The 27,466-nt window shown below is 40.7% G+C and overlaps 1 protein-coding gene across 1 annotated transcript in view; it reads right to left on the bottom strand.

The window, feature by feature from the left end:
• The window catches only part of ATP6V0D2 (ATPase H+ transporting V0 subunit d2), a 59,082-nt gene that overhangs the window by 13,392 nt on the left and 18,224 nt on the right, over nucleotides 1-27,466 (bottom strand). Inside the window, exons 2-3 of the mRNA XM_055128688.1 lie at nucleotides 25,753-25,924; nucleotides 1,835-2,013 (exon numbers count right to left, since the gene is read on the bottom strand). Of these exons, the coding sequence (XP_054984663.1) occupies nucleotides 1,835-2,013; nucleotides 25,753-25,924 (351 nt within the window). The remainder of the gene's footprint in view (nucleotides 1-1,834; nucleotides 2,014-25,752; nucleotides 25,925-27,466) is intronic.

The following is a 27,466-nucleotide window of genomic DNA, read 5'->3' on the forward strand; positions in this document are numbered from 1 at the left end:
GGTACCGTAACTCTTCATTGTACAGACACTAGGAAGAACTATTTACTAATCACTTTGTATGTAAAAGCCAGACACTACTTGCTAAATATACTTTAATTTATTAATCCTCACAAGACCTTGAAGTAATTTATTTTAATGCTGACTGTTCGGGATCGCACGCCTACCTCCCCTGGGCATTATCTCATATTTACTATTTGTGATGTGCCCAAACTTTGAGTTGCTCTGAAAGTGTATTTAGTTTACAGAATTCTAGTAGGGTTAAATCCAACCACTTTTAAAGTGAGGAGACAGTTAAACTGAACTTCTCCATGTCATCTTATAAGAACAGGCTGAGTCTGGCTTTTTACTCAAAAATGTTTAGTGCATCCTGTTTCTGTCATTTGATGCTCTCATGGCATGGGCCACTTAGAGAAAAATTGTTTTTCTTCCTCAAATTTGTTTCAAATGGCAATTCTTTTTGTTGTTGTTGTTTTATTTTTAGGGGCCCTATTGAGAGGTGCTTGGGGTTTACTCTTTGCTCTGCTCCCAGGGATCACTCCTGGCACTTGCGGGATGGTATGGAGTGTCAGCGAGCCAACCTGGGTCAGCTGTGTGCACGGCAAGAACTTTATCTCTGTACTGTCTCTCCTCGCCCCTAAATGCCAGTCAATGGAAAACTGGCCATTAACCAGATTTTCTTACGATCGTTTGCACAAAATTATTGCTCTACCGTTTGTAATACTTCAACTATTGTTCATACCAAATTAGAATAAAACTATTTATATCATCATTGTAGCACTGTCGTCTCGTTGTTCATCGATTTGCTCGAGTGGGCACCAGTAATATCTCCATTGTGAGACTTGTTGTTACTGTTTTGGCATATAGAATATGCTGCGGGTAGCTTGCCAGACTCTGCCATGCAGGCGAGATACTCTTGGTAGTTTGCCGGGCTCTCCGAGAGGGATGGAGGAATCAAACCCGGGTTGGCTGTGTACAAGGCAAACGCCCTACCCACTATGCTATTATTCCAGTCCCATGACATCATTGCTTCCGATAATTTGATAGACATTCTTAAACATTTGATAGAAAAATGGCATTCCTAAACTTCCTAATACTAAATACTTTCCATATCAACCTTATTTACACAGAAATAGAAACTAGAAGGTGATAGGATTAATCACAATAAAGTTCCATTTGAGATTTTTTTTTTTTAAATTGCATTCTATCACAGTGGGTAGGGTGTTTGCCTTGCACGAGACCGACCCGGGTTCAATTCCCAGTATCCCATATGGTCCCCTGAGCACCGCCAGGAGTAATTCCTGAGTGCAGAGTCAGGAGTAACCCCTGTGCATCGACGGGTGTGACCCCCCCCTGCAAAAAAAAAAGCAAAAAAAAATTGCATTGTACAAGTTGTTAAGTTCTAGTGGAAACTGTGGTGACTTTAAAGTTTGAGAGATGAAGCTTCTAGGGTTCCCAGGTCATCCTGGGCAGATTTTTCACCTGGATTAAAGAAAGGTAGGGCTGAAGTAGACGGTTTAAGGCCTTATTCAATCTAATAGTCATGTAGAATGCATCTGTGCACAAGGAGAAAGCTCTAGGCTGCATATGTATATCCTAATGACAGCTTTGTTTGTTTGTTTGTTTTGGGGGGGTCACATCCGGTAATGCACAAGGGTTTACTCCTGGCTCTGCACTCAGTAATTACTCCTGGAGGTGCTCGGGGACCATATGGGATGCTTGGAACCGAACCCACGACAGCCGCATGCAATGCCCTACCCTACCTGCTGTATTATCGATCCCACCCCAAATGATGGTTAATAACAGATAGAGGAGCTGTGAGTGTGTGCCTTCCTACCTAGTGGTGTCTCAACCAGGACAGCATGGAAGAGGTCAGAGGGTGTCTCTGCAATGTTGACCGCTTCCATTTCTATGAAGCGACCCAGAGGATGGCACTTCATCAGAATTTCTTTCACAGACTTCTTTTGCAATGCTCCGTTCATCAATAGAATCACGTTGTCTATCATATAACTGCACCTGGTATAAAAGAACATTCAATCATTTGGAAAACAACTGCATGAGAGAAAATAGCATCCCTGAAATTGAAAGGTATGTAGATTTGGACACATACTGTTTCAGCAGGGAAGAAAAGTTTCTCTCTCTCTTCTCTCTCTCTCTCTCTCTCTCTCTCTCTCCACACTTCCTTTTTTTTAAACTCTGGGGTTTCAGATATGTAGGTGAGACAGAATATCTGACTTTATAGGTAGGTGATAGGTTGAAAAAGCACTTTACTATTACAATTACCAATGAAAAATAAGTTAAACATTGGCTTGTGAGAACATGCAGAAGCTTTTCAAATGTGATGTTGTCTGGAGAACACATAAAATTGGTTTCTCATGTTGGGTTAGGGGTTTGAAAAGTTAAGAAACAGACAGCTTTATATCTTACCATTCACTCTCACTATTAAAAAATTAATGAATCTATGATGAAATTCATCACTGAGGATTCAAAAGATTGAAATATTTTAAGTGAAATAAAAATAATTAATATGAACATAATTATTTTTATTTCATTCAAAATATTTCAATCATGTTAAATAAATAATTAATATGAACATGGGCTGGAGCAATAGCACAGCAGTTGGGCGTTCGCCTTTCATGCAGCCAACCCGAGTTTGATTCCTCCGCCTCTTTCTGAGAGCCCAGCAAGCTACCAAGAGTATCGAGCCCGTGCGGCAGAGCCTGGCAAGCTCCCCGTGCGTATTGGATATGCCAAATATAGTAATAATAAGTCTCTCAATGAGAGATGTTACTGGTGCCTGCTCGAACAAATGGATGAGGAACGGGATGACAATATGAACATATTAAATACTTTATTAAAATTAATGACTGGAGTGACAGCACAGAGGGTAGGGCATTTGCCTTGCACATGGCTATTCAATCTTCGATTTCTCTGTTCCTCTCAGAGAGCCTGGCAAGCTACCGAGAGTATCCCACCCACACTGCAGAGCCTGGCAAGCTATCCATGGCATACTCGATATGCCAAAAACAGTAACAAGTCTCACAATGGTGACGTTACAGTGCCCGCTGGTGCCCTGCTGGTGCCTGCTCGAGCAAATTGATGAACAATGGGATGACAGTGCTACAGTGCTATTAAAATTAAGATATGCAATATACTTTTTCTCCTATAGAGCAGATGTAAAGGTTCTAGATTTCCCACTCCCCTTAAACCCTAAGATTTCAACAGATCCAGACTTTATGGGATTTCTTTCCTAATATAAATGGTACCCAGGACACAGGGGTGAAAGGACCCAGCTCATAGGCTGGGACTCACAAGTCTTTCAAAAAGATTGAAAAGAGACAAAGTTCCTTTCTTCACATAAAAAATGGTCCAAAGGAAGAGCAGGGCCAAAAATAAATAAATAAATAAAATGTCTCAGGGTAAATGACAAGGAAGTGGACAAGCTTTGCAGGGGAAATTAGAGGATTGTGGTGGCATCAGAGCAAAGCCCTCCGCTAGCCTGGATCAGACTTACTGAGGTTCCATTCAGGCTGAAACCTACAGACCGACAGGGAGCTATGCAGGCAGAAGCAACTGAAAATTGGGGAGTGAGTGTTTCAAGGCAGCCAGAAAAGCCAGTGAGAAGGCCCAAGAAGATGTTCTTCTGCCTAGATTTGAGCACTGGAGTGGGGACCCAGGCTGAGGTCACGTGGTTCTTTCAGGGGAGAAATTTGAACATTAAGATACCGAATATGACTGAGAAGATACTAAATCCACTTAAGCAGAAGATACTGAATGCATTTAATGCATTGAAGCAGAAGAATGCGGTTTGAATCCTTAGTGGTTGATTTCATCATGGATTCATTTTTTTTTTAAATAGTGAGATTAAGTAGTAAGATCTAAAGTTGTCTGTTTCTTAACTTCTCAAACCCCCAGCCCAATGTGAGAAACTAATAATGCATTTAAGAACAATTATGGACTATGTAGATGAGATTAAAACAGAAGAGGAAGATCAATACTAATATAGTGAGATGCTTCCCAAATAACAAATTATTTAATCCTGCAAACACTATGATGGTAATCAGTATTTCTTATCTTATAGATGAGGAATCAGAGACATAACAAAATCCCACCCAAGCTGATACAATGAACAAATGAGGGATCAGGGTGATATGTATAGTACATTTGCCTTGCATGCAGCAGCCCTAAGTTGAATTCCTGGCATCCCATATGGTCCCCTGAATACTACCAGGAGCCATCCCTGAACACAGAGTCAGGGTTAACCCTTGAGCCTTGCTAGGTGTGACTCCAAAAAAAAAAAACCACGAAAGAGAGAGCTGAAAAATCAAATAGGCATTCTGTGGCTGAACTTTCTCTTTCACCCCCTCTTTTTAATTGAGGTATGGTAATGAAATTTGTCTCTTAGCTGAAATACCCAAAGGTTCTGCAATCAAGAGTTCCTTTGAGAAAATATTGTAAATGCTTCTGGTGGAGTTGTAGAAGGAAAAACAGAGAAAGCAGAAAAGCTGATGACTGCAATTAATAAGCAGGATTGGTAAGACAAGAGGTTTTGAAATAAAAAGAGTTCAAACCACAAATTGACCACAAAGAAAGGGAATCATCACTATATGGTGACTGAAGGACAAAGAAAGTTTTGATTTTCAGTGTTTGTGAATATATACAATTTGCAAACAAGAAACAAGCAAATATGTTGAAATGGTGATGGGAAAGAGGGAATAGACAGCAAATAAGAAGAGGGAATGGGCAGCTAATCGATACACTTAAATCCTCATGAATAAATGGTGATGGACTTCATCCCAATGCAGACTTGAGTAATAGTGGCTTTACTGGATAAAATTTAACCAAGAAACCTAGAAGCATTGTCACATGAGTCTGCCTGCGTGGTTTATCAACATCCTAAGCAAGGAGGAACTTTCAGGTAGAAAAGAAAGTCCCCTTCATTATGGAAGTTCTACAATCCATCCTGACAAAAATCCTATCTCAAGAAGTTTGGAATCAGCCAATTATTCCTTTATAAAAAGCACATGGTAATAAAGTTTCTTCATGTCTTAAACAACAGTACTAAATTTAGACATAATGGAATCTTAGAATCCTTTTTATCCCTTGAAAATGATATTCAAATGGAAGTGCTTATTTAACTGTCCCTTTATGGCTCACAAGCTCTTGCCTGAAGAAGGAATTACCAGCACTTAATAATCCTTAGTAGGTTCCTGACATTTAATTGTTCCTCACAGCACCCCCATAATGTAAAAGCTTATGAGCCGCCAACATTCTCAGTTTTGCAGAGAACTGTGAGGCCAGCGTTGATGAGCACCTGGTGTCAGTGCAATGAGTGTGAATTTAGCTCACATGTAAACCTTAAGCTCAGCATTACTGCAAACCTGGGCTCGATCCTTAGCACTGCCAGGAGTGATCCCTGAGTGCAGAGCCAGGAAGGAGTAAGCCCTGAGCATAGTGGACATGGCCCAACCCTTCCCTCCAAACAGAAACAGTCCCCCTTCTGAAAAAAAAAAAATCAAAACCAAAATATTAAAGCTCATGTAGAGTTTGCACATGTAGCTGTGTCAATGCAGATGTGTGTGCATATGTGTAATAAGCATTGTCATTCATGTTACAACATAGGTGATAGACTGCAGTGTTCGGGGGTTATCAGGATCGAATTGCTTTATTTCAATTCATTATTTAAGTGGCCCTACTTCTGACAGGGGTCAGTAACACCAATTCTTTGTGTTTCTTAGCAAGTAATGAGGGAACCCCAAGACTGATAGGGTCACGGTTCCTCTGTACCCCACTACACCCCTGTCACAGAGATCCATTGGGTATAGATTCATATTTGACTGTTGGAAGGGAAGGGGGATAGTACACCTAGGAGCTTTTATTTTTTCAGACTTTAATCTTTATAAACTTTCAGGTACATAGTCACCAGGAATGGAATTATTGCTAATATCATCGAGTAATTTTTGAGCTGAAAGACACTTATGTATTTGCCTGGTTGTATTTAATGACCAGGTATTTAATAAACCCTCGTATATAAGGAGACCTGGCTCCTACAGGCCAGGGGAGTTCGTATTCACAGGGAGACAGTTTTTCACCTGCTTTTCTCTGAACAAACATTCTCATTTTTAGCATTTTCTAAATACTTTATTCAAGAGTTCTGTAACTCTGAGAGGAAAACCTGTGAAAATCATGAAGTTCCTTAAAATTGCAGAGTAAATTATTCTTCACATTTCAAACACGTTGGGTTGTAAAAATAATGTTTTCAATGCCAACCCTTTCCGAGCCTTTCACGATGTGTTTCACTCAAACGTCATGATTCAATGCCGGGAAGACCCTGAAAATCATCACTTGCTGTCAGTGAAAGACTAAGGCTCACAGGTGTTAATACCTTGTCCAAACAGAGTTGCCCTAAAACCGAAATTCTGGTTCACTCTTAGATTTAGATAAAATCACTTGACTTGAAAGATATTTTTTTCCCTTTTTTTTTGGGAGCATTTTAGACCATGACTGTTTGTGTTCAAGGCTGACTCCTGGCTTTGTTCTCAAGGATAACTCCTTGTCATACTCAAGGACCATATGCGGTGACACGATTGAGGCAGGGTTGGCCATACGCAGGCAAGCACCTGACCCACTGTACTCTTACTCTGGTCCCATCAAGCTGAAAGATGTAAAAACCTCTTATTGGTCTTAGAGACATTTCCCATAGCTGGGAGCCTGCTTCATGAGCGGAGGGGAGAAGGCAGATGGAATAGAGAAGGGATCATTAAGAAAATGATGGCTGGAGGAACCAGTTGGGATGGGGGATATGTGTCGAAAGTTGATAATGGACCAAACACGATGACCTCTCAGTGTCTGTGTTGCAAGCCATAATGCCCAAAAGTAGAGAGAGAGTATGGGGAATATTGTCTGCCATGGAGGCAGGGGGAGGGTGGGAAATGGTGGGGGGGTATACCCAGGATATTGGTGGTGGGGATTGTGCACTGGTGGAGGGATGGGTGTTTGATTATTGTGAGATTGTAACCCAAACATGAAAGCTTGTAACTATCTCGCAATGATTCAATAAAATTTTAAAAATTTTAAAAAGACAGATATTCTTTATCCTAGATATTTTTTTCTCACAAACTTATTTAAGAATCCTGAAGGTAAATAAAACACATTTCCTATATGATGACTATCAAACTCTGAGCTGATATCCATTGTCAAATGATAACATAATCTAGACCCAAGAATTACAAGCTAAAGGAACTGTTTTATGGATAAAAGACTTAAATACTTGAATGTAATTACCAGTGCCTGAGAAATGACTGTCGTTCTCATTCACTAAGCACTCAGACATAAGAATGAAAATGGGAAGCTGGAACGAACAGGAGAAACAGTTCAGGCCTTTTCCAAGGACAAACCAACAAGATGGAGGACAAAAATAAAACCATGATAATTTCCACAAATCTTTACAAACCTCTCTCATCAGATCTGGGATTGGGCATACACACACACTCTTTAACCTTCTCCAAAACTGATGAGCAATATTGATGGATAATCAAGGTAAATGGAATAATGACAAAAATAATGAAAAAAGAAGTATGTGTTTTAGAACAATGCTTCAAAATTTCCTTCCTTCCTCCCTCCATTCTTCCTCCCTCCATTCTTCCTTCCATTCTTCCTTCCTTCCTTCCTTCCTTCCTTCCTTCCTTCCTTCCTTCCTTCCTTCCTTCCTTCCTTCCTTCCTTCCTTCCTTCCTTCCTTCCTTCCTTCCTTCCTTCCTTCCCTCCTTCCTCCCTCTCTCCCTTTCTTTTCCTCCCTCTCCCCTCCCTCCCTCCCCCCTTTCTCCCTCCCTCTCTCCCTTTCTTCTCTTCCTCCCTTTCTCCCTCCCTCCCCCCATTCTCCCTCCCTCTCTCCCTTCTCTTCCTCCCTTTCTCCCTCCCTCCCTCCCTCCCTCCCCTGTTTACTCCACACAGGGCTGAGGGTTTATTTAACACACGCTAAAAGGGTGGCTTTTGAAACTTAGACACTTGCACAAAGAAGCAGATAAGCTGCTGCTCAGAACATTAAAGACTTAATTGCTGCTGACAAAGCTTTTTTTCTCCAGGTGGTTAGATTCCACTCTAGTATGGAGATAGACATTATTATCTCCCAAAGCAAACACTATTTACAAGAGCTGCTCTGAAGTGGCCTGTGTTTATCTTAATGAAGGAGTCTCTTTATTTCCAGTGTCCTTGTGAGAGAATTTATGGATTAAGCTAAGAAGGCTTCATCCTGGGTAGAATCTCTCTTTATGGATTTAGCTGTCCCCACACTGGCACTGTCCTTGGTAGTGTCTTCTCAGCAGGCCCACCCAGTGGGACCTTTGTGCAGGAGAGGAATGTGCTTGAGACAAGCCAGAAAGCTGCAGGTTTGACTGTCACAGAACTGGGAATAAAGACGGCCAAGGCCGGCCGAGAGAGATGTATAGAGAACAGGGCACTTGCACTGCTTGCGGCAGACCCAGGTTCAATCCCCAGCACCACGTATGATCCCAGAAGCCTGCTAGGAGTGAGCCCTGTCCCAAGCACCCCTGGGTGTATCTCTCTACCCTCACCCCCAAGGGAAAAAAAAGGATGGAGGTCCTTGGTTTCTTTTTTTTTTCATATGAATTTCTTTATTTTAAAGAATCCCCACATTGTTTTCCATAGTAAATGCACCAATTTATATTTCTATCAACAATAGATAAAGAGTCCCTTCCCTCCACAGCCTCTTACATATGCTGATTTTCTGTCTTTTTTTAAAAAAAATTTTTATTAGAGAATCACTGTGATGTACAGTCACAAACTTATGAACTTTCGTGTTTGCATTTCAGTCATACAGTGATCATTTACCCATCCCTCCCACCAGTGCCCATTCTCCTCTACCAATGATCTGAGTATCCCTCTCACCACCCCCACCCCATCCTACCTCTGTGGCAGGGCATTCCCCTTTGTTCTCTCTCCTTTTGGGTGTTGTACTTTGCTATAGAGGTATTGAGTGGCCTTAATGTTCAGTCTATGGTCTACTTTCAGTTCGCATCTTCCAACCCGAATGGTTTCTTTTTTAGTATGTTAAAACTCTCTCGTGTCACCCTTTCAGGGAGAATAAGGTGGTTCCTGCCCATCTTTATGCTTTGGATTCTATTTCCCAGCAAAGCTCCTGCTGATTATCTCTTCGCTGAGCAAGTACAGCTCTTATACTCATGACTATACCCGTGGGTCCCAGACAGGCATGATTTACTGGACAGCAGTGAGTTGAGAGCCGTGACTATGTTGGTAAGCAATTTTCCAAACATGGAACTCAGCATAGGGCCGAATCGGGGATGGGGGTTCCAAACTGGAGCATAATTGGACTTTCTCTTCCCCTCAGGACACAGCGACAGACCAGGCATGGCGGGCGAGAAGGATGGCAGCGTTCCTAGGCTGGTCTGGCATGTAAGTGTCACCAGTTCTGTGGATCTGAGTCTCTGTGCAAAACTCTTAAGGAACAGAAAGGGGATGGCAAGGAACACCCAGGTAAGGACCTGAAGGGCAAAGGTACACACAGTCTCCTCACGGAAGGGGAGGGGCAAGGACACCAGCAATCCTGAGCACCTGGGGGGGGGGAGGGTTGGAAAGGCCCAAAAACACTAGCCACTGGATGCAGTGAATGATAGAAGATGAAATGCAACTGAAAGGGTTTGAGAAAATAAGTGAGAAAATAGATGAACATAGATCCCCTGCACCACCACCTGCTTCCCCCAACACAGACACACACACAGACACAGACACAGACACACACACACACAGACACAGACACACAGACACACAGACACACACACAGACACACACAGACACACACACAGACACACACATACAGACACACACACACACACACACACACACACACACACACACACACACACACACACACACACACACACACACACTGGTGCTCAGGGATCCAATCCAGACCTTTTTCCTGCGAGGCAAGGCAGACATCTGGCATATATTCTGACTCCTAGAGGATCCTTTTGGTTATTGTTTTATTTTGCTCTGTCTTAGGGTCACACCAGCAATGCTTAGTTAGGATGCTCAGTTAGGGCTAATTCCTGGCTCTACACTCAGAGATCCTTCTGGCAACCATCTGGGACAGAGCCCATTAGAGGATCCTTTCTAAGAAGCCTGGCCTCAAAGGACGAGAAGAGCAAAGAATCACAAGGTCACTGTGTCAATTAAATTACATCATGCATAAGAAAAGTGTTTGTAAATCCTAAAATGCTACTGTGGAAGGACTTAAATTTTTTTTTTAATTGAATCACCATAAGATACAGTTATAAAGCTTTCATGTTCGAGTTTCAGTCATGTAATGATTGCACACCCATCCCTCCACTAGTGCACATTTTCCACCACCAATATCCCCAGTTTACACCCCCATCCCAACCCTCCCCCTGCCTCTATGGCAGATAATATTCCCCATACTCTCTCTCTACGTTTGGATATTATGGTTTGCAATATAGATACTGAGAGGCTATTACATTTGGTCCTTTATCTACTTTCGGCACACATCTCCCATCACAAATGATCCCTCCAACCATCATCGACTTAGTGATCCCTTCTCTATCTCAGCTGCCTTCTCCCCCAGCTCATGAGGCAGGCTACCAACCATGGGGCAATATTCCTGGCCCTTGTGTCTACTGTCCTTGGGTGTCAGTCTCATATTTTGTTATTTTATATTTGTGGAAGGACTCTGGAGCAGATGAGCCTAATTCTAAACCCAAGTCTGTCACTTAAAAAAACAGTTTAACAAGAGATCTATTTCCCAGGCTTAAAATGGAACTTTTACTGGTTGTTGAATAGCTAGTGCAGGAATTAGTCATACATATGAGATTGCTAGCACAGTGTCTTTGACAAAGGAGAGTCATGTACTATAAGGTATTTTCTGTGAATCAGATTTTAGAGGAAGGGGAAACATATAACCATAAGCCACAAAAATGTTAATGTATAAAGACTTACAATATTTAGACTCTTTTATTAAGCCTGAAATCTTTGTAGTTTTGCAGTTTTACATTGAGCCGTTAGGATCTTCTCTAAGTTAACCTGGTGCTCTTAGAGGATAAGACGCTAGCACCTAGCTAATGCGGTGGGAACCAAGTGGTCATTATTTGGGAGGGAAAGGCTCTTAAAATCCTGTTCTGCACCTTCTAAGCTTAAAATTATCCTCATGTGGTGATTATTTAATCTGATGTTTCCTTTGAGATTGTCAAACTTCAAAACGGTTGATGTTCTTTCTTTGGGAATGTAACCAATAATCTTGAAACAAAGATGTTAACTAGGTGTCTTAAGTAATAACTGGTTTTAGATATATTTTAAAAGAAAAGAACCTCCAAATTCTTCCTTTGACCATGCACCATTCAGTAGTAAAAACAAAACAAACCTCTGGTGATTTCAACAATTTCAATAAAGCCACAAGCACTGTGACTAAATGGCGTCACCAGAGCCATTTCTTGATGATCAGTCGGATGGTTTCTTTCGACCTAAGAGATCTGGTCTGGTCTGATAGTCGTTGGAGAGGTAGTAGCAGACATAGTGGACTTGTCTTGCAGGTGACCGTGTCCTGTGAACCTGGTTCGAATGCCAGGTACCCTTGGCACAGAGCCGGGAGTAAATCCTGAGCGCTGCTGGGTATGAGCCCAAGACAAAGCAAACAAAAAAGAGAACTTGTCAACATCTTTTCATCCATAATACATCCTGTAGGGTCCTCAATAACCACAGTTGTTTCTAGATGGCCAGGACCAGGTGACACTTGCTTAGTCACACTTTTATGTATGGAAAATACAAGGGAAAGAACTAAAATGCATAATCAGGAATAATTCATGGAAAGAATTGAGGGTGTGTTTATGAAAAATATTTAATGTATTTTATAAACATCTTAAAAGGAGTCACTTTGGGCAGTGTTTGGGGGACACCGGGACTATGGTGTCCATTGGTATTTGGGGGGACCATGTGGTGCTGGAAATCAAATCCAGAGTCTAACACTGAAAGGCATGAGCTTTACCACTTGAAGCACATTTCTGTCCCCTATTTGGCACACTTTCATAAGTCATTATAGTTAGTGATATTTCTCAGCAAAAGTGCTCATCTACCTTAACGACCCCAATGGTTACTAATTATAACATGAACACAGTGGAAGTGTTTGTCAGTGTGTTAAATTTCACGTAAGAGTTGCCTCTGATGACACTAGTGACCATTTCTGTTCTATTCCATTTAGGACTCACCCCATATGCTTACATGGGGCAACCCTGTCATTTACTGGGACTGGTTAAACAGTTGAGACTTAGAAATCCCTATAAACATTATTTGTTCTTCCTGAAATTTGACAGTTGGGTTAAATTTCCTTGTTTTCCTGAAATCCTTTCCCCCTTTAAATAGGGGAAGTGAAAATTAAAAAACAATTTTAAAAAGCAATTAATTTTTGCTATCACACTCATTTTTTATTCTTGCAAAATAAAATGCTGAACAATTTCTCAGAAATCAGCATTGCCAATAATAGCACATTCTGGAACAAGAATGCTGATCACTATGCATTTCTCAAACCCTTAGTAACTGTGAAATCTTTAGAAAACTTCACTAGTTCTTAAAACTCCTTAAAATTCTATCTAACCCATCTGTTTGGATTTAAAATTTCTTAAACTTGTTTCCACATCTGTCTTTGTTCCTAGATATATAAAGCTTCCCTCCCCACCAATTGCTGAAAATTGAACTGCTTTCCTTTTCATAAGACCAATTCAAACTTATTTTTAAAAATGTGTCTGGCTACAAGTGATATTTTTTTCTCCTAAATTTTCACATTTATGTTTATCTTACAGAGAAATTAGTGTTTATCAGTAATATATAAGTAGCAGCAGTGGTAGATAGAAGAAACTTATTTTAAATATTAATCACTTATCAAATCCAGTAGTATTTGATCTGGATTCTGCTACTGATTCTGTCTCTACTCAAATTGGTCTTCTATATTAAGTCATTTTGCACATTCATTTCAAAAATTCTTATTTACAGATGATTTTTGCCACCTTTACTGATTATAAAGATCTTAGGTACAAGGACTTTGTTCAGTAAGTCCCATATTGCAGGTCAGAGCAGATGGTCTGACCATTCTTGCACAAAACAAGGACAAAATAATAATTTTCTCGCTCTGTGGAATGTATTGTCCTCTATGTTCTTACAGGTATAACTATGATCCCATCTATTAAATAAAAGTGAAAGTGATAAGTCACTACTTATCTTACCCCAAGCACCTTGTCTAGAGCTGCCTATTCTTTGCTTTCCTATGCTTTCTGCATTGAGGAGAATTAAAACATTAGAGATTGCTTCGATGTCTCTTAATCTCTAGTCAAGTATGTGAGTATTGAATCTTAATTTGTGGTACCCTAGAATACCAATGGAGTGATGTTCCTTTCCCATTAGATGGGTTCCTTATATTGGATGCCCAGTGCAGCCTCTTCAATAAACAGTCAAGAACAACGGTGAGTAGATCTCATCTGTGTGTTCATATTCTAGTCACCACAGACTCAAAGGATCTTATTTCTTCCCCAAAGCAAGTGGGAAACCAGACACACAGCTGAGAGAATAGGAGAAAACCAACACTTTTCTATGTTATTGTAGTATGAGAGAGAAATCTGCTAAGATCTGTCAAAATCTAAACCTGCACAACTCTTGACAAAGCAATTTCACTTCTGGAAACCTATATGAGGGATACACTGGCATAAGAAAGTAAAGACTTGGGGCTGGAGTGATAGCACAGTGGGTAGGGCGTTTGCCTTGCATGCGGCTGACCCGGGTTCAAATCCCAGCATCCCATATGGTCCCCTGAGCACCACCAGGGATGATTCCTGAGTGCATGAGCCAGGAGTGACCCCTGTGCATTGCTGGGTGTGACCCAAAAAGCAAAAAAAAAAAAAAAAGAAAGTAAAGGCTCATGGACTGTGATGTCTGCTACAGTATTACTTGATTGGGAGGTGATGGAGACTACACCCCCACAGCCAGTGATGCTCGGGGGCTACTCCAGGCTAGTGCTTAAGGGATGCTCAACCCTGGGCTTTCTGAATGCAAGACATGCACTTCGTCCACTCAGCTACATTCTTGGCTCCAGAATATTACTTCAACCAGCAAAGAAATAACTTATTTGGACAAAAGAGGAATGATTAATTAAATTATGTAAAATTAAATTATGTAATGCATACTACAATATATGACATATGCTTGAAATAAGCTAGACCTATATATACTTATGTAGAAAGCTTTTAAAGATTGCATCAAGACAATCCACTATCTCACTATTCACAATAGCCAGAATCTGGAGACAACCCAAGAGCTCAAGAACAGATGACTGGATAAGGAAGCCAAGGTACATCTATACAATGGAATACTACGCAGCAGCTGTTAGGAAGAATAAAATAATGAAATTTGCTTATAAATGGATGGACATAAGAAAGTATTATGCTGAGTGAAGTGAGTCAGAAGGAGAGGGACAGGTACAGAATGACTGCATACATTTGGGGGATATAGTATGAGACCAATATTCAAGGTCAGGGTAAACAGGGTCTAGGAAGACTGGTCCAATGTTGGAAGCTTGCCATAAGAGTGTGTGGGGGTAAAGGGATGGGTGTTGGAACATTATATGACTGAAATCTAATCATCAACAACTTTGTAAATGTGTATATCATTGTGATGCATTTAAAAAATAAATTAATTAAAAAGAATAAAGATAAGGCATATTGCAGTGTTGTCTCAGAGAAGTGACAACATATGAACACAAGTTATTATTATTAATGATGGAAATTTAATTAATATGGGTATGTGTTACAAAAAATCCCTAATAAATAAATGCTCTGAAATTCAGTTTGTAACCTCAAAAAATAAAAAGACAAACTGCTATAATGCATATATGAGCTTACTGCTCTAAAATAAATTATGCTTGTATAGCTGTATGCATATTTTGGGGCTGGAGTGATTGCACAGTGGGTAGGGTATTTGCCTTGCACACGGCCAACCCGGATTCGATACCAACGTCCCTCTTGGAGAGCCTGACAAGCTACCGAGAGTATCCTTCCTGCACGGCAGAGCCTGGCAAGCTACCCATGGCATATTCAATATGCCAAAAACAGTAACAACAAGTCTCACAATGGAAACATTACTGGTGCCCGCTCGAGCAAATCGATGAACAATGGGACAACAGTGCTACAGTGCTAAAGATAGATAACATTTGGAATAAAAACTGGGAAGATATACATGAAATTTATGATTGGCTACTTCTGGAATTGGGAAATATTTACCAAAGTATAGCTTTTACTTAATATTTGTTTGCTTATGTCTGAAAATAAATGGAAAAGCCATTAAATAATATTTGTGCCACCTCAATGAGTTATTAAGAAATTAAAAAACGTAATACATATAAAATAGTGATAAGTGCTGGCATGTGGTGAGCACTAAATACAATGTAATAAAAATGAACCATAAGATTCTTTTTAATCTAAATAAGATACAGTTAAATAAAATTAGGATAGTGGCTATTTGGATCAGTCCCAGGGCAGATTTCAACCTCTGCAGATTATGAAGCATATTTAAATCTCCTTTACCGAACCATTGTGAAAAGAGCCATGGAAGATTCTAGAGAACAGGTGAATAGACTCAATCATGCCCCCTGGTGGTTCAGTGATGCCTAGGAGGAGGGTTCATGTGCACCTCGGTCCAGATTGCAATATATATATTTAAAACAATTTCACTATTATAGTTGAAGCCACTCACTTAGAATAGTGCTAACGTGTTAACACTTATGGTTTTTAATGTACACAGCTAACCACCAAAGTGCCCAGACCCCCAACAATAGCACGAGAAATAGCAAAAGGCCTGGCCCCTGACTGGGACCCTACACACAGGGACCTGCGGTGGTGATGGTATCCCAGCCTCTCCACCCCTCACTAAGATCTTTCTTTTATGTTTCTTGGGTCACACCCAGCGATACTCAGGGGGTTATACCATGATCACCAGTAACTACCTGGTGGGGAGCAGCAAATGGGATGCTGGGGATCAAACCCGGGCCGATCGTGTGCAAGGCAAACGCCCTCCCCGCTGTTCTATCGCTCCAGCCCTCACTAACTTCCCTTACCCTGAAACAGGACCGTTGCTGATCCTGTGTGGCATCAGCGTCCCAGCTGCCAGTGTTTCTGCTCTCGTTGTCGGTTTGGTCTACAACGTTTTCATTCTCTTCTTTTACATAAACTTTCCTCACTTTTTTTTTGTTTTTTTGCTTTTGGGGTCACACCCAGTGATGCTCAGGGGCTACTCCTGGCTCTGCACTCAGGAATCACTCCTGGAGATGCTCAGGGACCACATGGGATGCCGAGGATTGAACTCCGGTCGGCTGTGTGCAAGGCAAACGCCCTCCCCCCTGGGCTATTGCTCCAGCCCGACCTTTCCTCATTTTCACAACTGAATCTATGTGTGCTCTAACATACACATAGAGGGAAGTACATTTTTGGGGAGCAGATGTAATGTGTGTGGGTATATTTATGTATTGCATATGAATGAACTTCAATAAGTCAGTGGCATGGTTATGCAACCATATAATTATACAGGGAGCCACACTTGTCTAATTCTCTGTTGTTGCTCTAAACATTCTTTCACTTTGCACAAGGTCTTGCAAAATATGTTGCTGGTCTTGTTTTCAAATTAAACGCATAATTTTATATTGTATATAACTGTTATTATTATAGATGTGGAAACCAAGGTTTTAAATGACTAAGAAATTTTTATTTTTTTAAGTCCCACAGTTAGTATATTGTAGATAATAACAAAGCCTATATTTAGTTTTTCTCTAATATTACATTCAAACATAAAGTTCCACTCTAGTAGTCAGTATATTGATAAAATAAATAAACATAATAAGCATAATTCTGTTCAAAATAGACTAAGTATTTCTATTTGCAGAATAGCACCAGTGTTATTTTTTAATTTACAAAACACCTGAGAAGTGCAAGCATCGAAAATCTTATCAGTAGCCATGTTGAGATATACTTTCTCTGCCTTGACTCCTCATCAGATCTTTGGATATAAATTTCTTTAAGATCGTGCGACACTGAAGATTTCAGAAAAATATTCTCTACTGTCTCCCCGTCTCTAAAGCAACAAAAAGATCTCAGAAGAGCTTACTGGTCCAGAAGTTAAATGTAACAAACCTGTAGTGATATGAAGTAGTCCTCCTCACGTTATTGGAAATGTAATTACAAAAATCAGAAACTTAGCAAATACTGCACAGACTTTAAGGTATGGATGACACAAAACTCAATTTATCTAGAAGCTTATGATTAACTACATGGAGAGCTGGTGATTTTTTAATGTTTAATTAAAATTTTTCTTTAAATTTTGTGAGCTATACTCAGCAGTGCTCAGGAGTTACTCCTGGCTCTATAAGAAGGAGTTGCCTGTGTCAGTGCTCCAGGGGACCCTGCAATGCTCTGGATCCAAGCTGGGCCTCCTGCATGACAAGGATGTGCTCAGGGCTGGAGAGATAGCACAGCAGGAAGGGTGTTTGCCTTGCACGTGGCGGACCTGGATTCGATACCCAGCATCCCTTATGCTCCCCCGAGCATTGCCAGGAGTAATTCCTGAGTGTAGATCCAGGAGTAACTCCTGAACATCGCTGGGTGTGACCCAAAAAGCAAAAACAAAAACAAGAATGTGCTCAGTCTGGTCAGCTACCTAGCTGGCCCCAATAAGTGATTTTTTAAAAAATTAGTTACACATTTTTTTCCACATGAGAAGAGGCTGATACAAGTGTAAAAAATTAAAATTTCATGACAAGGGTCATTATTGTATTTTAAAATTAGAGAAAAAGACTAAAAGAAATGTTGAATGCTGATGAGATTAATGGTATTTGTTTAGAAACATTTTTTGTATTTTACAGTCAACTATAATTCTTTTAATAAGAAATAAATAACCCAAACCACAACACCCAAAAGGAGAGAGAGAGCAAAAGGGAATGCCCTGCCACAGAGGCGAGGTGGGGTGGAGGGGACGGGATGGGGGTGGTGGGAGAGATGCTGGGACCATTGATGGTGGAAAATGGGCACTGGTGGAGAGATGGGTACTTGACCATTGTATGACTGAAATGCAAGCACGAAACTTTGTAAGTCTGTAACTGTTGCTCACAGTGATTCATTAATAAAAAAAAATAAAATAAATAAATAACCCAGAAGTTTAGTTCTTTTTTTTTTTTATTTGGGGGGAGGGTGATCAACACCAGCTATGCTTAGAGATCACTCCTGGTGGCGCTCAGGGCATCATCTGCAAATGTCGAGGATTGAACTAGGCTTGGTAGCATGAAAGCACCTCTATTCCTTTACTATCTCTCCAGCCCCCAAACCTGAATATTTAATCTGGCAATTTTTTTTTCTTCCCTTAGCTCAGAAGCACTAGGAATCAAGAATCATTGTCTGTTTTCATTCTCATGATAAAGATACTAGATTCCCTGGTTGCCCAGGTTCAATCCCTGGCACCCCAGATGGTCCCCCAAGCATCACCAGGAGTGATCTCTGGGCACAGAGCCAGAACTAAGCCCTGAGTCAGCCAGGCTTGGTCCCCAAACAAAACAAAAAATGAAACAAAACAAAACTGTTAAATACAAATGTTAATTCCAAATGTATTCCGATCAGTTCCCGTCTTCCTGACCTTCTTATTTCCAGTAACACTGTTGCCCAGTCGTCCCATTGTTCATCGATTTGCTTGAGCGGGCACCAGTAATGTCTCCACTGTGAGACTTGTTACTGTTTTTGGCATATTGAATACGCCACAGGTAGCTTGCCAGGATCTGTCTTGAGGGCGGGATACTCTTGGTAGCTTGCCAGGCTCTCCGAGAGGGACAGGGAATCGGGGAATCGAGCCTGGGTCTGCTGCGTGCAAGGCAAACGCCCTACCTGCTGTGCTATCACTCTAATCCCTTATTTCCAGTAAGCCTTTAAATTTAGAGTCCATATTTTCTCTATTTCAAGTTTCATCCCCGCAATACATCCTTCACAAAAATAACTGGTTCATATTTTTTAAATATACATCAGACAAATACCCTCACTTTTCAAGGCAGTTGAAAAGTAAAAACAAACAAAAATTGGAATGCAATCTGAGGTCATCGGATGTGGCCTTTTCATTACTTGGCAGAGAAGGATTATAGCACTCTGTCGCTAAGTATGAACCAGGAGATAAGCACGATAATAATAGTTTTCATTTATTTAACTAAGATCCTGTGTATAATAATCCTGAGAACTCTACCATGGAGATGCTGGATTACCTGAGGTCATATAGGCCCAGACGTGTACAATCACTCAGCCGTCTGCCTCTTCTAAGACCAGGCTATCCTTTCCTGATGGGGTGGGAACCACTAAGTCTGCATCATCACATGCATGCAAATTCTAACACTCTTTCTGAGAAGTTTATCTTTATTGACATCTCCAAATACAAAATCTCTTTATGCTTGACTAATACCCTACTTCTTCAATCTGATGTATAATTTAAATATGGCTTCAAATTCTACTTCCTCTGCAAAATCTTTTGAAATCAGAATTAGTTGCTCCACCTTTCACCTCTTCCCATGGAATGTCCAAGTTTCTATTCTAACTGGAGCTTAATTCTGTCTTATTTTTCCTGGCTTTGTGCTTACATCTGTTTTCTCCATCAGAATGTGAGCTCTTCATTCTCAGAATTATGCTGTTTGGCTTTTGTTAGTTTAAGGGTCATACTCGGCTGTGCTCAGGGGATTCCCAGATCCGAGCTCAGGGATCACTCTTGGCAGTACTCATGGGGACCAGGTACAGTGCCAGGGATGAAAATTTGGTAAGATAAGGGATAGAGAAGAGACCAATGTGACAAGAGTAGGTGGAAATGATCACTCTGGACAAGAACTGAGTATTGAAAGTAGTTAAAGTGACATACATGATAGCCTTTCAGTATCTGTATTGCAAACCATAATGCCCAAAAGAAAAGAGAGAGAGAGAAGAGTGGGGAGAGAGAGAGAGAGAAGAGAGAGAAGTAAAGTGCCTGCCATAGAGGTGTGTGTGTGTGTGTGTGTGTGTGTATTGGGGGGGGATTGGTAGGGAGACTGGGGTCATTGTTGGTGGGAAATGTATACTGGTGAAGGGACTGATGTTGGGGGGAAAAAAATACCCGAAGCCCAAAAAATTGGATCAGCTACATGCAAGGGAAGTACCTTACCCTCTGTACTATCTCTCCAGCCCCAGCTATTTGGTTTTTGACTAACAAGTAATGAGGTAACCAGCTTAGTTGACTTGCTAAAGTCTTTCCTACTTGTAGTATTAAAATACCTGCATCTAAGCTCTTACTGCAAACTAACATGTGTAAGTCCCCTAATGTACAACACAGTGGCCTTCGTTGGTCTACACTGCACAACCATGTAGCAGAAAGCTCGTAACACTTCACTAAGATAGGTGGGGACTTTGATTAGCTTTTATGAGGAAATCTTCAATAAGTTCTCCAGAGTACTGCCCCTAGGCTCTGATTCGTGCTTGATCTTACTATGTAAATACTGAAGATTGTATTTCCTTGGATAACCTACGTTAAGGAAATTTAAAGTCCCTGGGGTAATATATTTTGAACATTGAAAGGTTATTTTTTAAATCAGCTAACCTCAAAAGAAAGGAGATTTTGAAATGCTGCTGGAAAGTGTTGAATTGAAGACAAGAAAAATAAAACCACGGGGCTATCTTCACTAGTGTCTTCTAAAATGCTACTAGATTCATTCTTCTGCTCCACACAATTGTGTATAATTACAGTATACAAAATCTCCAGATCTTCCTGTTATTAAGCATTTAAAAATATCTATCCTAGATTTTCAAAACAAGTTTCGCATATACAGTAATTATGTCACCAAAATGTGCAATACCCAGCTTGTGTTTATTGTATCAACCTAAATTTAGAGTATATATGTTTATAGGGTAGGTTTGCTGCCTTAGGGTTGATTTACTCATTTCTGTCACTTTAGCGAGGTATTTCCTAATAGGATAAGAAGTTAATTCTACGTGGGAGAAGTTCATCATGCTGAGATGCATACCTGATTCAAAAATGTTCTTGAAGAGCAACAAGAATAATAGTTCCAAGGGGTGGAACACTTCCCACACTGTGCCTCTTTTGTTAAAATGCTGCACCTTGAGATCTATAGAGAGCCATTGGATGCTAGCAAGCCACCACAGGTGGGATAAGCAATGAATTGATTCAGAAGGCCTAGATTTTGGTCCAGTTGAACTTCCTGCTCTCTTGTATAATAGCTGTGGAGAGAAACTTTGGAGAATGGTTGTGAAAGTTGACTTCCAAGTGGAAAAGTTGCAGGACCATGATAGGCACTTTGATGCAAAGACGTTTATCAGGGAAGTCTGGCTTTGTCCCGGACATAGACAGGCTGCCCAAAGCCAACTTGATCAGAATCTCCCAGGCAAGCATCAGGAATACACTGATTTTCCAAATGGCACCTGCGCATTTCTCATTTGCTTTTGCCTTTTTGGGTGGTGTATGGGGAGGCGCCCAAGTGAGTCTCAGGAAGTCAGGGGGTTCTACTAGAGGTTCTCAGCCAAACCGACCAGATGTTCCAGCAAGGACTAGAAGATGCGACACTGCTCAGGCCCCACAGTGCTCGGGGCTCCAGTCACACTTGGCAGTGCTTGGGGCCTCTAGAGTTGCCTAGGCTTAGGGGACCACAAGGTACCAGAAATTGTATCCAGTGGGTGCCAGGTATTTGCCTAATGACTGTTTCCCAAGCCCTACTTTTACCTTATAATAAACTAGTGTGACTTTGCAAGAGTTTTAGTTAGTTTCCTTCCCAGCCTGTTAATAATACTCTACCTTTAGAAGATTCATTCTTTTTAAAATTTCTTTTTTTGGGGGGTCACACACAGAGGTGCTCAGAGCTTACTCCTGGCTCTGAACTCAAGGATCACTTCTGTAGGTGCAGGGGGGGACCATTTGGGGTACTGGGGATTGAACCCATGTTAGCTGGGTTCGAAGCAAATGGCCTACTTGCTATACTATCACTCCTGTCTGTCATTTATTTCTTTTTTTTTTTTTCTGTTTGCCTGTTTGTTTGCTTTGTTTCTTTTTGTTTGTTTCCTTTTGGGGACCATACCCAGCCATGGTCAAAGATGACTCCTGTGTTTTCTCCAGATGGAATTCCAGTGAACTGAGCTTCTACTAACATGGCTCCGGTATGTGGGGACCAAGACTATCTCTCCAAGACGCACGGCCGCTTATGCAGCTGTGCAACCTTTTCTGATATACAAAAAAAAAAAAAAAAAAAACATTCAGGAGCTGCTCCTTTGTCCCTGAATGGCCACGATCCCAGAGGCACACAAACCAATCTCCGAATGCGGCTGCTGGCAGAAATGATCCTGGACTGTGAACCAAGCTACGGCCCCGTGCAGCCCCTGGAGGGGAAGGGTTTTTGTCCTTCGGCCTTTTCCCCTTTGTGGCAGCATGGTGACTGCCACCTTTCAGAGCCAATTGGACAGAGAAGGAGGAGCTTGCAGTGATGGGGTGTGTGGGAAATCTCACCATGGGGGGGGTGGAGCCGGCCCTGCCCTCTGCCCAACGGGACCCCGAGTGGCCACCCACGAATGGCTCCTCCGCTCCTAAACATCCATGATCCCCGAGGCACACAAACAAATCTCAGGATTCAGCGGCTGCTGGCAGAAATACCTCTGGACTTAATTACTAAAATACCAGAATTGCAAAACTGCGTGGCCGATATCTCGGCCATGCGACATCATATGCTCTTCATTATCAGCAATAGAAAACAAATGATTTAACGATGCCTTTTCAGCAAGTTTGATTGTTGGAGGAATATTCCAAATAATGATAGTGGGTTTTCTGTTGGAAACTGAATGTAAACAAAGCAAAGAGAGACTAAAGTGAAAATCATCTGCCACACAAGCAGAGTTGGAGGTGGGGGGGATACTGGGGTTCTTGGTGGTGGAACATGTGCACAGGTGAAGTGATGTGTGTTTGATTATTGTATGGCTGAGACTTAAACCTGAAAGCTTGTAACTGTTCTCATGGTGATTCAAGAAAAAAAAAAAAAGTTCAAAAAAAAAAATGACTCCTGGCTCTGTGCTTAGCGATCACTCCGGAGGTGCTCAGGGGTACCGGAGATCACACCTGGGTCCAGTGCACACAAGGCCTGCCCCTTATCCACTATGCTATCTCCCCAGCTCTAAATGGTTACCTTTTGTTTAGTTCTGGGTTGGTTTGGGTGACACACATGCTGGTATCAGAGTCACTTCAGTGCTGTGTTTAGGTTCACTCCTGGCAATGTTCTGAGGACCTCGTGGTGTGGGGGATGAAACCCGGGGCTTGTACAGCCAAGGCATCTACTTAACTCTAGAGCTATCTCCCCAGTCCTGCGGTGTATGTGTGTGGTTGGGGTGGGAGTGGCGGGTGACTACTATAGATACAGCCCTTTGAGCCATCACTCTGGGCTCTGGCCTTTAAGTTTCTGAATTTACAGTCCTCTCATATCAGCAACAACAAAAAAATGTCGAGTAAAAAAAATAGATAAAGGTATTTAGTCAGAGAGCAAATATATATGACAAATCTTAAATGATGTTGAGTCTTGAAGATAAACTACAGTAGATATAAAATTTTTAACCTTTCAGATTGGCATAACAACATTGAGAATAACAGAAAATATTCGAAAATGGTGAGTTGAATGCTTGTACTACTTTTGCTAAGTTCAATTTAGGATAAATTTCCAAAATTATAAAGGACATTCTTTTGATTCATTACTTTCCAGTGCTAGAATTGTATTTTGAAAATAATTTATGAGCTATACAGTAAAAAGCTATTTTTAATGAGAAAATTAGATATCACATATATTTTTAAATGAGAAAAAAATTCCATAACCTTTTCATGAGAAAAAAATAGAAGTGTGATAATAGGAGTTTGATTTAATTTGTATCCATTGGAAATGTGGGGTAGAATGGGTTGAGTGTCAATATACATAGAAAATGCAACATTTTTCCAGAAAAACATAAAAAAAACCAAGAAGTAGTTGCTTTGAGGGAGAGTAATAGAGTAGGTAGAAGGATATATGTGGAACAAAGGAACAAATTTATATATATATATAAATATATATAAACTGGAACCTAGCTACAGCCATGCTGGAGGCCCCTCTCCACACGTTCGGACAGGCCTCATGCATGAACGTACCGGCAGAGGAACCCAGGTGTGTGTAACTCCATCAAAGGCCAACATCCAGAGACTTAAAAGCGAGCTCCCAGAAGTGATATCTTGTAGCCTACTTCTCCCTCTGAGAGAAAATGGCAAGCTTCTGAGAGTTTCCTACCCACATGGGACAGCCTTGCAAGCTTCCCATGGTGTATTCCTGTGCAAAATCCAGTAACAAGCTGGATCTCATTCCCCTGACCCTGAAGAGCCCCCAGTGCAACATCGTTAGGAGGACTGAGTCAAGATAGACTTCTAAGATCTCAGGGAAAGGACAAAATGAGATGTTACTGAGCCCGCCCGAGAAATCAATGACTAATGGGATTTTGTGATTCATGATATATAATTTATATATATTTATAGATATAATTTATATATATAATTTTTTGTTTTGGAGCCACACCCAGTGGTGCTCAGGGCTGACTCCTGACTCCGGGCTCAGGGGTCTCTCCTGCAGACTTGGGGGGCCTTTAGGGATGCAACTCGAATCAAGTTTGCTGTGTGCAAGACAAGCACCATATCACTCTAGTATATCTTTGGCCAAAACACATATATTTTATGTTAAATCTTTGTTCTGTTACATATAAAGACATATAATTTATGTTAAATATTCATAATGCTGAATATTATATCTGAAGTGTATACAGGTAAGAGGTCATCAACCGCAGACATTTATTCACACGTACACGTCAGGAAAACTGGTGAGTCCATTGTAAGCACAGGATAGAATTTAGCTAAATTAATACAAACCAAATTTACTCATTGGGTAGAAATTCAATGATATTTTTAGACTAACAGGCTTTAAATTGAAAGATTGGGACACTCATGATAGAGATGGATAAAAATTTAAAAAAACACATGCGACTGGAAAGAAGGCCAGTTAAACTATTACAAGAGGAAACCATGAAAAAGTAGATGTAGGCTTAAGAACAATCTGTAATATTTTAACTTAATTTTGCGATCCAAAAATGTCACATATTTGCCTTCAGTCCAACAGTTGGAATATTTTAAGCATTAGCTCCAGTTAACATGTTTTAAAATGAAAACAGAATAGAGAAGGGATCAGTAAGACAATGATAGTTGGAAATGATCACTCTTAACAAGAACTGAGTGCTGAAAGCAGATCAAAGGATATACCTGACAATCTTTCAGTACCTGTATTGCAAATCATAGTAACCCATATCGTAATAAACCCAATTATGAATAACCTTGTAACTTTGTGTCTCACATGATTCAATTAAAAAAATAAGATAAAATAAAATAAAAACAGAAAGTACTGCTTTGTAAGAGGTTACCAACACCTGTAAAAACTCATATATAAATAATGAAAACTATTTTCAAATAGTAAAATTAGGATGTTAGGTTTCCTATTAGTAGTTTACTATTTGTAGTTGCTAAGATTTGAATGTATTTAAAGTTGCAAACAATAGAAGTCTTAATGTTCCACTTTAATTGTAAGGGGATATTTGTATAAAAACATTGGGGACTTCTAGTTACCACTTACGTCATATAGTTGAAAAATGTGCTCAGGGGCTCCAGAGAATGATTCCGTAAATATTCAAATTCCATGCAAAGTTTTTTCCTCATCTCAGTGTCAATTTTGGAAACAGTAAGAGGATTCGTTTGATTAGACAAGAAGTTGCCATAATCAGTGGTCTGGAGGTGAATTTTCAGATCTGAAATTAAATGAAAACCAAATAAGGTTAATATTTGAATATGTATGAATCCCCTTTGCAACATTAAATTCAGAGTAACTTAAAAGAATTCTGTTAAATTCAAGAATTTAGTAGCACATACAAATTTTACTATCTGAATATTTTATATGTGTTTATTTAAATTACTTTATTCAGCTGAAGAGGACGTTAATAACGACCTAGCCCAGAAATGATAATCAGGTTTTACATATTTCAATCAGTTGGAAAAAAGTGCTTGGAAAGCTGCTAAGTAGGAAAATAAAACTCCATCTTAGCTTAATGAAAAAGGGAATTTTACTCCTAATATTTACCATGGGTATTGGTGATGGAATGGACAGCAACAATATCCCTTTATGCCAGATGAAAATAAATTAAGTCTTAGGTTGAATTAAACTGAAGATTGGAGCTATATAGTAAAGTCCCAAGGGATGAGTTCTCTGACTTTTTAAAATCTAATATTATTTCCACTGTTTACGCCACGGAGCCTGCCTTTATTTATTTATTTATTTATTTATTTATTTATTTATTTATTTATTTATTGGCTTTTTGGGTCACACCCAGCGATGCTCAGGGGTTACTCCTGGCTTTAGCACTCAGAAATCACTCCTGGTGGTGCTTGGGGGAATCATACAGGATGCTGGGAATCGAACCCGGGTCGGCCCCTTGCAAGACAAATGCCCTACCTGCTGTATTATTGTTTCAGCCCCACAAAGCCTTTTTTAAGATTTATTTTATAAACCATTGTTACTGAGATACTGGATAAACAATACTGTTGCTGATACTTTTCATGCACACATCATTCCACAAGTACCATCACAGGGGCGGAGCAGCAGGACGGTCAGGAAAGAACTGTACCATGGCCTGGTTTTGAGGTGCAGGTCGGCGTGGAGGCTGCGAGGAGCCAAGCAGAAGGGAGGGGCTCTGCCTCCAATCCGGGATTAAGCCCAGTGACGTCAGCAGGCAGCACACCTCACCTGCATTGACAGAGCGGCAAGGCAGCTCACGCTGCGCTGGGTCCTTTTGATTCCAGTGTCGTGGATTATGGAAACTCCTCAAAAAACTAGGAACTAATCTTCCATATGACCCAGAAATTCCATGTCTTGCCGTTTACACCAAGGGCCTAAAAACTCTATTCAAAAAACACATCTGTACTCCTATGTTCATTACAGCACTCTGCACAGTAGCCCAAATCTGAGACCAACCCCAGTGTCCAAGAACGAATGACTGGATTAAAGAAACTACTACATAGTTGTGATGGAATATTACTCAGCTAGAAGAATAGATGAAATCATGTGATTTGTTATTCAGCGGATGGATCTGTAGAGGATCATGTGGAGTGAAGTTAGTCAGGAGAGAGAGGGACAGATACCGAATGATCTCCCTCACGGGTGGTATATAAAGAAACAGCAAGGAAACAAGGAAGACCAAAGGCAACAGAAACGGATCCTCTGGTCTTTAATAGAAAGCACATCGCTGTAGTGGGGTGCGGGAGCACCTGGATAACGGTGGAGGCTGTGGTGTTGG

The sequence above is a fragment of the Sorex araneus genome, chromosome 2, assembly GCF_027595985.1.
Source record: "Sorex araneus isolate mSorAra2 chromosome 2, mSorAra2.pri, whole genome shotgun sequence".
Taxonomy (NCBI): Eukaryota; Metazoa; Chordata; class Mammalia; order Eulipotyphla; family Soricidae; genus Sorex; species Sorex araneus.